This window comes from Rhagoletis zephyria, unplaced genomic scaffold (assembly GCF_001687245.7).
Source record: "Rhagoletis zephyria isolate East Lansing unplaced genomic scaffold, Rhagoletis_zephyria_1.1 Rzeph_scaffold_00962, whole genome shotgun sequence".
In the NCBI taxonomy this organism is placed as follows: Eukaryota; Metazoa; Arthropoda; class Insecta; order Diptera; family Tephritidae; genus Rhagoletis; species Rhagoletis zephyria.
Genome location: NW_016158046.1, coordinates 12,500 through 24,233, shown reverse-complemented (window position 1 = coordinate 24,233; position 11,734 = coordinate 12,500). Strand labels below are relative to the sequence as shown.

General features: G+C 34.5%; 1 protein-coding gene and 1 long non-coding RNA gene across 6 annotated transcripts in view; both read right to left on the bottom strand.

The window, feature by feature from the left end:
- Positions 1–6,673: 6,673 nt before the first annotated feature.
- Positions 6,674–8,076, bottom strand: LOC108362225 (uncharacterized). The gene is made up of 2 exons (XR_001847434.1): positions 7,888–8,076; positions 6,674–6,841 (listed from the first exon to the last, which is right to left on the bottom strand). It is a non-coding gene; the product is annotated as an uncharacterized LOC108362225 (long non-coding RNA).
- A 1,341-nt stretch (positions 8,077–9,417) lies between these two features.
- LOC108362207 (probable serine hydrolase) overlaps positions 9,418–11,734 on the bottom strand; it is a 5,578-nt gene continuing 3,261 nt past the window's right edge. The window contains exons 1-4 of one of the 5 annotated variants that reach the window (XM_017615078.1): positions 11,207–11,368; positions 10,889–10,916; positions 10,625–10,745; positions 9,418–10,555 (exon numbers count right to left, since the gene is read on the bottom strand). In XM_017615078.1, the coding sequence (XP_017470567.1) occupies positions 9,629–10,555; positions 10,625–10,699 (1,002 nt within the window). In that variant the 5' untranslated portion in view covers positions 10,700–10,745; positions 10,889–10,916; positions 11,207–11,368 and the 3' untranslated portion in view covers positions 9,418–9,628. The other 4 variants (XM_017615081.1, XM_017615077.1, XM_017615080.1 and 1 more) reach the window with 4 other exon arrangements.

Here is an 11,734-nt window from a genome sequence, read left to right as displayed (position 1 = left end):
TAAGCTCAATCTTGCTAGCGCACTGTACTTAGTAATTATAGCTACATACATATGTACATGAAAACATGAATACATATGTATGTATATGAAAAGAGCACATAATAAAGGGCCATACTCTCATAACGTTAAAAAAATACATACATACATACATATATACAGTTATATTCATTTGTATTAATATAGATGAGCAAATAGACATTGATGCGGCACTTAAACGTGTTTAATTTAAGCGAGTTTCACATACATACATTAAACATACACACACACACATACGCATGCATATTTTCTCTATTGTATTATTAAAAGCATATACATACATATGTACTACATATTTAGAATAAAATTGCAACCAAGTTTTCCTAAAAGAATAAGGAAATATAAAAAAGTTTTTGAACTTCGGACACAAAGAACTACAAACAAAAAAACTGTCACAGTGAAGAGCAGGGCTGCCAACCTGACTCAAACCGTGCCATTTTTTGGCCCTATTTTACTTTTAATGGCACTTAATTTTTCATGGCACTTTAAAAAATAGTAGTATTTCAATATACTTTTGTGAAATCCTTTGCGTGCGCTTTTTTGTTCTCAACTAAAATTTTCAAATTTCTATAGTGTATACAACTGGTGCATCTCATTTTGGCATTGGACTTTTCTTTTAGGAATTTGTTGCTAATTTTAATGCTAAATGGGTAGAATTAAAAAGAATGACAAATTTTTTGGCACTTTCAATTTTTTATTTGGCACTCAATATGGCACTTCATAGCTTAGGATAGTGGGCAGCCCTGGTGAAGAGTTAACTCACATTAACCAGTTTGACTTTAAATTATTTACTTGTCGAATGTGAATTACTTAACTGGTCAATGCGAAAACGACCCTAAGACTTACTTGCAGACAGATTTTAGACAAAACAAAACATGGCATTTGTTTGAAGAATGCATAGAATTTCGATGTGTTGTCCAGCAAACTGGTTATAATCTATAGATCTCCTTAACGGTAAATAAGCTCTAAAACGTAAGCAAACAAATGCGTTAAATTTGCGAAACATCCTCACATTCATTATATTTTATGCAAATGATATTCATTTGATTTTGACAAAGTTGCAGAATGTGGCTAGAATAGCTACACAACGAGATACATACATACATACATATGTATAAGCTAAGTATGTACATATGTATATATAGATAAATTAAAAATGAATGACGATAAAAAAAAACCGCGCTCAACACGCTTACTTTACAGTTTTTTTTTTTACCTCATCAAATTGCTTGTGCGGGCATAGTGTTCCCATGCGGCTGCGCTAAATACAAGCCGACACGCTGAAGGCACGTTGATCTTCAGTCTAGATTATGCAATAAATACAGCGAAAAAAATACTAAAAAAAAAGAATATACCCAAATATTTACTTGAATACGTACATATGTATGTAAATGTGTAAAAGATCACATAACTTAAATGAGAAAAAAACGCCAGAAATTTGTAAACGACCGGGGAGCATTGAAGGCAACTAAGCTTACATTGCAATTGGCTACAAGCAAGCATATTGTTCAAGCGCTCTCAGATGCTTCTTTAACTGCCAGTGGCGCTGTCTTCTTGGAAATTAAATCAAGCAAATAAATAATGCAAATTACAAAATCAAAAAAAGAAGAAGAAAAAAATCGCATGCTATGTCCCCTGTCCTATGTCTCCCCATGCGCCGGTTTAACACGCATGTTTTCTGCTTTTCATGAAGGCCCCCCCACAGCATCGTTCAAAATTAATTCTGCTCCATATCCCAAATTCGCTTTCAACGACCGCAACCGCAAGTTCAACCAAAACATACATACATTCGGCTCACACCACGCATCTTATACCGGCTTGCTGCCAAATAGCTGAACTCAAAAACGCTCCAGCTTCCAGCTACCGATCGCGTTCGCCAACCCCGCTTGCACTGTTTCGGAGCAGTTACATACATTCATTCATCTGCATATGCATACGGTCATACGATATCGCAGTCAATTGATTTTTTGGCATGTATACATACATACATATGTACGTATGTATGCACTCATAAATGTAGGTCAGTGTTGAGTGTGTGTGCGGCGGCTAATTTCAGCTTCTTTATTTTTGTGTAATCTGGTTTTTAATAGCTATTTTATTTTAAACAAATTATGCAGGCAAATGCATTTACATACATACATATGTACATTAGGGTGCGCATCGAAAATGCTTCGTTTGGAAATTTCAAGACCCTACCCCCTAATTTTATTCGTTTTTATGAGAAATATTATTGCCTATTTTTATAGATTTTTTAAAGGTCATTTAGAGGTCGCGACCTCTACATTCACAATATAAATTCAAGGCCGTATTTAAGAAAAGTCGCCTTACTTCGACAATTTTTATGCGATTGCAACAAATGGGCTACCAGTTTATTTAAAAATAGATTTAATTTTAGATAGTACTACATATTTTGAAATTGTGGAAATTAGCGATGGTCAAAATTAAAAAAAATTACGAGAAATACGTTTTTTTTTTTTTATTTTACCCGATAAAAGTCCCAACAAGCCAAATCCGACAATAGATTATTATATACCATTTTAAAGGCCTATTTATCCCCTTCTCAGATCATATTCGCTCTTTGAAATCGGGTCCAAAAATAGTCATTCAAAAACTCATAAATCTACAAAATCGTATTTTCAGACCTAAATGGACAGGTCGCGATCTCTAAAGGACCTTTAAAAAATCTATAAAAATAGGCAATCATATTTCTCATAAAAATTAATAAAATTAGGGGGTAGGGTCTTGAAATTTCCAAAAAGAGCATTTTCGATGCGCAGCCTAATGTACATACTTACATACATGCATGCTATTATGTACATATGTATATTAGACCGTGCCACCTCACAAGCAAACAAAAAAGTTCACCGTACACCCCTGAGTCTTTTTAAAGATTTTTGCGAGGCAATTTCGATTTTTTTTTTGCCGAACCTAGGGTTCACCTTTTTAAATTTTTCGGTGCCACCTACATTCGTCAATACATTTTTTAAAATAGACAAGATGTATCATTCTTTAAGATCCGAATGCCGAGGAAATGCCGAAAAATCTTAAGCGGCGACCCCTACGTTCGGCCGAATTTTTTTCCGAAATTGCATTTCAAAAATACTTCAAGTTAGAAGTTTAACGGCGAACAATTTTTTCTGGTACGGTCTAATGTACATACATACAGATGCACCTACTTACCAAAAGCGGCATCAGAAACGCTACAAGCGATGGCTTATTAAAAGTCTAGTGACGCGCATGTCTCGTTTGCAAAGGCTTATGAAATTTGTTAATTATTTACAGTATTTTTTTTTTGGCTTAAACAGATGGTAATAAAATAAAACAAAATAAAATAAAAAAAAAAGATTTTTATTAAATTAAATAAAAAACTACTTTCGGTTTTAATTTGATGAAGCTATTGGGACTAATTGCAAGTTAAGCAGCAGTTTTTTTTTGCTTTAGTGATTTTAAATTTCATTAGCTACTAATTTTTAAACCTTTTTTTTTATAATTCTTTAATTAAGTAAATATGTTGCGCATCAAAAAGCAATAGTGCGTGCTTACTTTCGAAACATTGCCGTATCTTTACAACACATGTACATATGTATGTATGTAAATATCAGTCTAGCGCATTTCCGGTAGTTTCGACAGAAGCAGCTCAGCTTAAACGGACTTCAATGCTAACTGGTGCTTAAAGCCGATTGAGGCTGCTGCTATTAAAACTGGCGTGAGCGTGTTTGCAAGCGATATGTCCAAATTAACCATTGCCTATAATTAATAGCAGTTTCAATTAACTATCTGTGATTGGACTATGATTGATACTAATATTCAAATTGATGTTGAGTAGTTTGCGGGCATTGTAAAACATTGACAAATCAACAAAACTAATTAAATTAACTTTTCGGCGGCAATGCCTGCAGGGAGTTTTTTTTTTATTTACTAGTGTTCGCCCAACGGTAGAAAATCAACCACTAAAGTTGAGATGAAACGGGGTGAGTTATGGTGAAGTGATTAAGGTGAGTTGAGGTGAATTGCCTTGAACAACATAACATAACATTTCATAACATACCATAGCATAGCATAATATAACATGGCATGAGATAACATAACATAGCATAGCATACCTTAACATAATATAACGTAACTAACATAATATAACATAACATAACATAAGATAACGTAACGTAACATAACACAACATACCATAACGTAACTTGACATATAGAGATAATGATTTTATTTTTTAACTTTAAAGGCAGTGCCACAGAATTGGTCATTTGCCCAAAATTTGGTGCAAATTGTATCCCAATCGCGTGAATGCACAAATATTTTTCTTTATCTCAATCATGAAAAAAAAATGTACAAATCTGTGCAAATGTGCCATACGTGTGACACTGCCTTAACAGCCTTATTATTTGGGCTCGGAATCTCATGCAAATGCATGTTTTTATTGGGCATCCTCAAATGGAAATGGTTAAATTATCTTTACGAATCATGAAATTTCCTTTGAAATGGCATTCAATCGTATATTTTACAAAAAAATGCATATAGTTTTTGCATATTTTTATTTATTTTTTGATTTTAATTTAGTGCGAAATCTTTTGACATAAACATTACTTATAATTTTTTCCCAAATATTCATCTTGATATCTTCTCGAGTCGCCAAGCGACTTTAAAGTACTCTCTTGTACCTCTGTTAGATTACAACTAGTGACGAACTGTAGGAGAGAGGCTATATCTCTGATCAATACCAAATTAAGCTAATATGGGTCTCGCCCTGAATGTGCCTCACGCAAAAATTAGCGAAATTTTTTATTTCAAGGCCAAGCAGTGGCGGTATCGTTTGGGATTTTACAGGATTACACGGCTGTTCACGATGTCCTACGACCCACTTTAAACCAAAGCACGGAGCCTAAGGGCCGGTTGTTCAATGTCTGGTTATCACTACCACTACACTATCGACGATTTCGACATCATACATGTAACATGTGATCGATAAAGCAGTAGTTGTGCTTAACCGGAGCTTCTACCTCCGATTTGTGCTAATCAGACATTGAACAACCGGCCCTAACTCTCTCCCCTACAAAATCCTGAGCCGTACTGTTTACCACCTGAACGAAGGAGGTCAAACTACAACTGGAAATTCACGTCGATGACGAACCAATTCCGACGGTGAGCAACCCCAAGATCTTCGGAGTAACTTTGGACAGTCTGCTCTCCTTCTCGGCGCATACAACCGCAATTGTCAATAAAGTACAAAGCCGCAACAAGGTCCTCAAGTCGCTAGCCGGCAGCACCTGGAGCAAAGACAAAGAAACGTTGCTGGCAACGTATAGGGCAATTGGCCGGCCGGTTCTGAACTATACAGCGCCCGTGTGGTCACCGGGACTAATAGGACGCAGTGAATGAAGCTGCAGACTTGCCAAAACACGGCACTCAGGACAGTGACCGAATGCCTTCTGATGTCGCCAGAACACTACCTGCACGACGAGGCTCATATGCTCTCCGTTAAGGAGCATAACCCAGTGCTTCGCAAGCAGTTTCTAGTTGGGAGCAACAGACGTGGTCACCCAAATAGACAGCTGCTTGCAGAAGAGCCCTCGCCCAGGTACGTAAGGACGGGAGTTGGCGAAAAGCGAAAAGACTTCGCGCTGCAGCTTCAATGATCTATGTGGCATGCTTTGTGCATTTTCATACAATTCATCTTATCTATCAAAGCGAATCTTTCACGTAAAGCGAAGCAAAAGTTTTATGTGGCATCAGCTTTATGGGGCCACTGATTACAAATCTTCAGTCAGTTTTGAAAAATGCAATATGGCGGATCCACTATAGCGGACAAATTATTTTATTTTTTTTTTAGTTTATTGAATTCGCTCGAAACATGTTATTCGGGGTGATTTGAGGTCGCTGATTATGAATTTGGCTATGAATTTTTAAAATTCAAAATGGCAAATCCAATATGGTGGACTAATTTTTAAAACTTGATTGACATTGCTCGAAACTTTCTACTCGGGGGTTTTGGTAGTATTTAGGAGTTTTTATGGTAGCTGATTACGAATCTGAAAGCAGGTTTAAAAAATTTTAAATTATGGGTTCAATATAACGGCTTTCTAATTTAAAATCTTTGTGTTTTTTAATAGAACATAGTGAATATTACACTCATCTAAAATTCAAACATTAAACACAGTTGGCAAAAGTTTTATGTGTGTGTGGAGTTTATATGTTAATTAATAAAACAATAGGGCTGTTGAGGATGTTGTGGAAATGGTATTGGATTTGCAGTTGGAATTGCATTTCGACCTATCTCGGCAGCCAGTTCGAAAACGCTCTATATCAAAAAACTTTTCAAAAAAGTCCTATTTCAGAATGTTGTTGAAGAACGCCCTATTTCAGAATTCGTTTCAAAAAAAATTCTGAGTTAGTGTTTTTCAATAAAATTCTGAAATGGGGCGCACTATGGGCTAAATCACATTTTTTTTGTTTAAAATCTAATATAACGAGAAGGAAAAGAGCTAGCGCAATAATTTTTTGTGTGAATAAAGTTCAAGTTATGTCGGTTAAAGGAAAACTAAAGCGAACGTCAACACGCTTTACTTGAGGGGTTAAAATGAGGGGCGAAGTTGACCATGTTCAAAAAATTTATGACCTTTCGATTTTCTTTTTGCTGTATCTCAGAGGCGAATCACGATATCGATACAATTTTTGTTTTAAATAGTAGTAAATGAAATGTACATTAAGAAAAGGCTTATTAGAATACCATCAACCCCTAAATTCAGGGTTGAAATAAGGGGTGAATGGCTAAAACCCAGAAAATTCACTGAAAAACCTTATAAAGTGTTTTCATAGGTGCCGAAAACGATTCCTATAATTACTTCTGCAAGGATTGATTTATTGGGATATCATCAACCCTTCATTTGGAGGTTAAAATAACGGGTAAGTTGCTGAAAACAAGAAAATTCTAGAAATCGATGTCCTTTCGCTTTTCTTTTTGCTGTATCTCAAAGGAAAATCATGATACCGATACAATTTTTTTTTTTAATTGTAGTAAATTTAATATAGATTAAAGAAAAGCTTATTAGGATACCATCAACCCCTAAATTAGGGGTTGAAATAAGGGGTGAATGGCTAATACCCAGAAAATTCACTGAAAAACATTCTAAAGTGTTTTCATAGGAGGCGAAAACAATTTCCAAAATTATTTCTGATTCATCAAGCTTCTCCTAGTACAATAAGGTCACGTGCAGTGGAACTATCAAACAATGAACGCTACAATAAGGTTGAAGTGTTAGAAATGGCTTTACAAATTATTAAAACGAGGCTACTAAATGATACAAGCTACGAAGGATCGATGGAAGTTGACGAGTCGCGTGATAAAGACACTAAAAATAAAAATTGTAATTTAGTTGAAGAGCACACCAATGAATCAGCTTTATCTCTGTGCTTGGAACTTAAATTATCCAGAAATTCTTACGACATATTAGCGAAAGATACAAAAGATCGCGGATGTCGAATTTTTCCCTGTTGGAGTACTCTTGGACGTGCTAAAGGAGACTGTTGTCCAAAGGATTACAGCATATCTGAGGTTTTGTTTCTACTTAATAATCAAAATTACCTTTCACGATAATTTTTAAAGTAATTTGTTAAAATCTGAACAGTAGCTATAATTTCTGTATTTGCGAGGCATCTCCTCATTTCGTGTATGCGACTTTAGCACTCGATTTAACAACACTCAGAATGCTATATAGAAAATTAGGATGATTTTATTAATTGCTTAATTGCCGTTTTACTTAGAGTAAAGGAATTCAGAGTTTGTTTCTAAATTATATTTTCATAATTTTTAACAAAAGGTTGAGGTATCCGTTCCAATGCAACAGATGCTAGAAAAGACTGCCGAAAGATTATGCGTAGCTGTTACATCAGATTGGCCCAAAACTGCTATGAATAGCATAGAGTTGTCGGTAACGACTGGATTTGATGGTGCCTCTGGCTATGTTAACCCTCAGCAGAAATTTTACGATGAGGAGAATGATGACCGAAGTCCATATCAGTCGCTATTTGTATGCGGAGCTNAAAAAAAATTGTATCGGTATCATGATTTTCCTTTGAGATACAGCAAAAAGAAAAGCGAAAGGACATCGATTTCTAGAATTTTCTTGTTTTCAGCAACTTACCCGTTATTTTAACCTCCAAATGAAGGGTTGATGATATCCCAATAAATCAATCCTTGCAGAAGTAATTATAGGAATCGTTTTCGGCACCTATGAAAACACTTTATAAGGTTTTTCAGTGAATTTTCTGGGTTTTAGCCATTCACCCCTTATTTCAACCCTGAATTTAGGGGTTGATGGTATTCTAATAAGCCTTTTCTTAATGTACATTTCATTTACTACTATTTAAAACAAAAATTGTATCGATATCGTGATTCGCCTCTGAGATACAGCAAAAAGAAAATCGAAAGGTCATAAATTTTTTGAACATGGTCAACTTCGCCCCTCATTTTAACCCCTCAAGTAAAGCGTGTTGACGTTCGCTTTAGTTTTCCTTTAACCGACATAACTTGAACTTTATTCACACAAAAAATTATTGCGCTAGCTCTTTTCCTTCTCGTTATATTAGATTTTAAACAAAAAAATGTGATTTAGCCCATAGTGGGGCGTTCTTGAAAAGTTTTGTATGTTTAAAAGGTTCCCAACAAGCAAAATAAACTTAAAGAAAGTTTTTTTTAAGTTTTCAATTATAAACATTGAGCTTACAAAACGTTGATTTTTTGTTTATAAAACGCTTGAAAGTAAGCGTAATATAACCGAAAAGGAACATTGGTTATAAGCGTAGAAATATAAACTTGTAATAAATGTTCAAAAGAAAGCATTTTATAAGCGTAAAAGTGCAAACTTATAATAAAGGTTCAAAAAAAGTTTTTTATAAGCGTATCAATATAAACTTACTAAAAATTTTCAAAAGAAAGCTTTTTATAAACATCTTTATAACCCTTTATTTAAAGATATTTCATTAAAAACTCATACATAGATTGCTTAACATCTAGAAACTAAACGAAATGCGATTTTTTTTTTATTATGAATGTAAGCCTCCATAAATACGTATGTACACGTACATATATATACCAATTTCCTTTACAAGAAAAAGTGCTCACTTGCTCTTTTTAACCTACTTCACAAAAAGGAGGAAGGTTATCAATTCATCGGAATATTTTATTTTTTTTTGTATGTAGGGCATAACTTTGGACCACGTTAACCGATTTCCGTAATTCACTTTTTAAAGAAAAGGTGCTACCTCGCAGGTGGTCCCATTCTAATTTGGTTCAAATCCGATCATTGGATCAGGAAAAGATTAACGATAATCTTAAATTTGTATATGAGAATGTAAGTCAGTTTTGTTTTTTGCTTAAAAATTACTTTTATGCATACAAAATATACATACATAAATTTTTCGTAAAAAATTGTATGTTTAAAAGGTTATAATAAATGTCAGTCCCAACAAATATTTATGCATATATACAAATTTCTTTTAGTAAATATCAATCGTATACTTTCATATGTACATATGTAAATATATAATACATCTTTTAAAAAACAAAATAAAATAGCTTTCATCTTTACAATTTGCTGGGAGATGGACCACTCTGCTTTGCCAAAGGACCAAAACGATTAATAAAATCGTTTACTACTCCACTGATGCGTTCTGGGTTGTTTATGTGTACATGATGTGATCCATCGACCTCGAAATATTCAAACTTCGATTTTGTTCGTAGTATCGCCAGCACTTCATCATAATACTTTTTGTCCTCGAAATAAGTTGATTGCCGCGCTTTAATAAACAAGTAAGGACACTCAATACGTTTAGCCATCTCTACACAAAGTTCCTGTGATCCAACCAAATAGTTGTAAAATTTCAAGCGACGATCCCGGCTAAAAAAATATTTCTCTGGATATTTTTCCGATTTTTGTATATTGCGTGCAAGCATATGTTTACAGCGGTCCTTATTGATAGAGTGGAAAGTACCGATAAAAATACGTTCGATGAGTTCATCATAAGAATAGCTTGGTGGCTCTTCTTTGGAACGATTACGCTCATCCTCTTTTAAGAATTCATCCATGCGCGTTTCCATGCTGCGTATTGAACTGGCAGGGGGACGCTGATGTGGTTTCAGTGCATCTAAACCAATAACCATGTCCACTTTGTCAGGAAAAACCGCAGCGAATACAAATGCAATTATAGAGCTCATAGAATGGCCGACTAAGGAGACTTTTTGCCATTTGTATTGCTTCATTATAATAAGTATTACGTACAGATTGTCAGTTGTGTTGTAATAACAGCCATCTGGTAGTCGAGACGACAGCCCATGACCGGGTAGATCTACCGAAAGGAATGGAATGTCTGGAGGCAAAAGCGGCACAAGCAAGTCAAATGTACCAGCGTTATCTTGCCAGCCATGCAGACCGAGTATTGGTTGAACATCTTGCGGACCAAACCATTTGCCGGACAAATGACCCCACGGTACGGGTATAGTAATCTCTGCAAACTTCAAACAAGGTAAATAATTTGAGTAAGTATTGTATTCTGTATACATATAGGAAATCTTTGTATTTACTTCACGCGTTGGTGGTTCATCCGTTAAATCGCCTACATGTCGATATCGTCGTGACAAATCAAATTTGGATTCCATTGGTACTTTAGAGCCTACCAATTCGAACGTATTTCCTATGATGAAANAACTTTAATAACAGATTACTTAAAAACTATAAGGTTGCGCGCTTTAAAACTTTACATACACCCCCTTTAGAACCCCCTCTACCCCCCCCTATTTTCCTTAATTCGGTAATCGGGGGTTACCATTCTAAAATTTTCCCTGAAAGTTTAATAAAATAACTGAGCAGTGGGACCTGCGCTTATAAAAAATCTGTTAAAGCAATAACATATCTATAGATAAGTATAAGATAATAATAAGATAGATAAGTATAAGTATACTTATGTACATATGTTTATCGGAAAATGAACTTTGATTTGGTAGGTACACCAATTATTGCGCATGCTTTAAATATACGATTAATCTTTTAAAAATATCTACATTGTTATACGGAACGTCTGAAATATTATATTATATAATTTTATGATTTTTATGGTTAAATTTTGAATTTTTTAAAGAATGCCCAACCAATTTATAAATTTTTACCGTCAGACGACCTAGTCGGGGTGTATGCCTTCTTATCCGAAAATGATTATTGCTATAAAATAGACTTCTAATATCAACCTAATCGAATGTGTGAATTTGTTTTTTTTTTATTTAATTTCAATTAATCTTTCTGTCGTATTATCAAAAATAAATAAATAAAAATAGAAACCGATTAGTGTTGTGCTACAGCTGTCAACGTGACATGATAACACAATATAACCAGTAAACAACCTTCGGTGAATTTGGCGACTGCCTTCCTCGGGGATGAATATGCTAGGGATGAAATTATTGGTACACACGCCTTCCAAGCACGCAGGGTTGCTTTTAAGAAACAAAAAATAATTAACTCCAAATAGTTTCAAAAAGTATAGTGTAAAACGAAATTTATTGAATAATTCCACATAAAATGTTATACATAAATGACGCATTTTCTAAACGATTTAAATTAAACGCATTTGAGAATTGATAGAAAAGTACTACGGATTGTAAATTTTTGTTAACTATGAGGTGAATGAAAATTTTCAACCC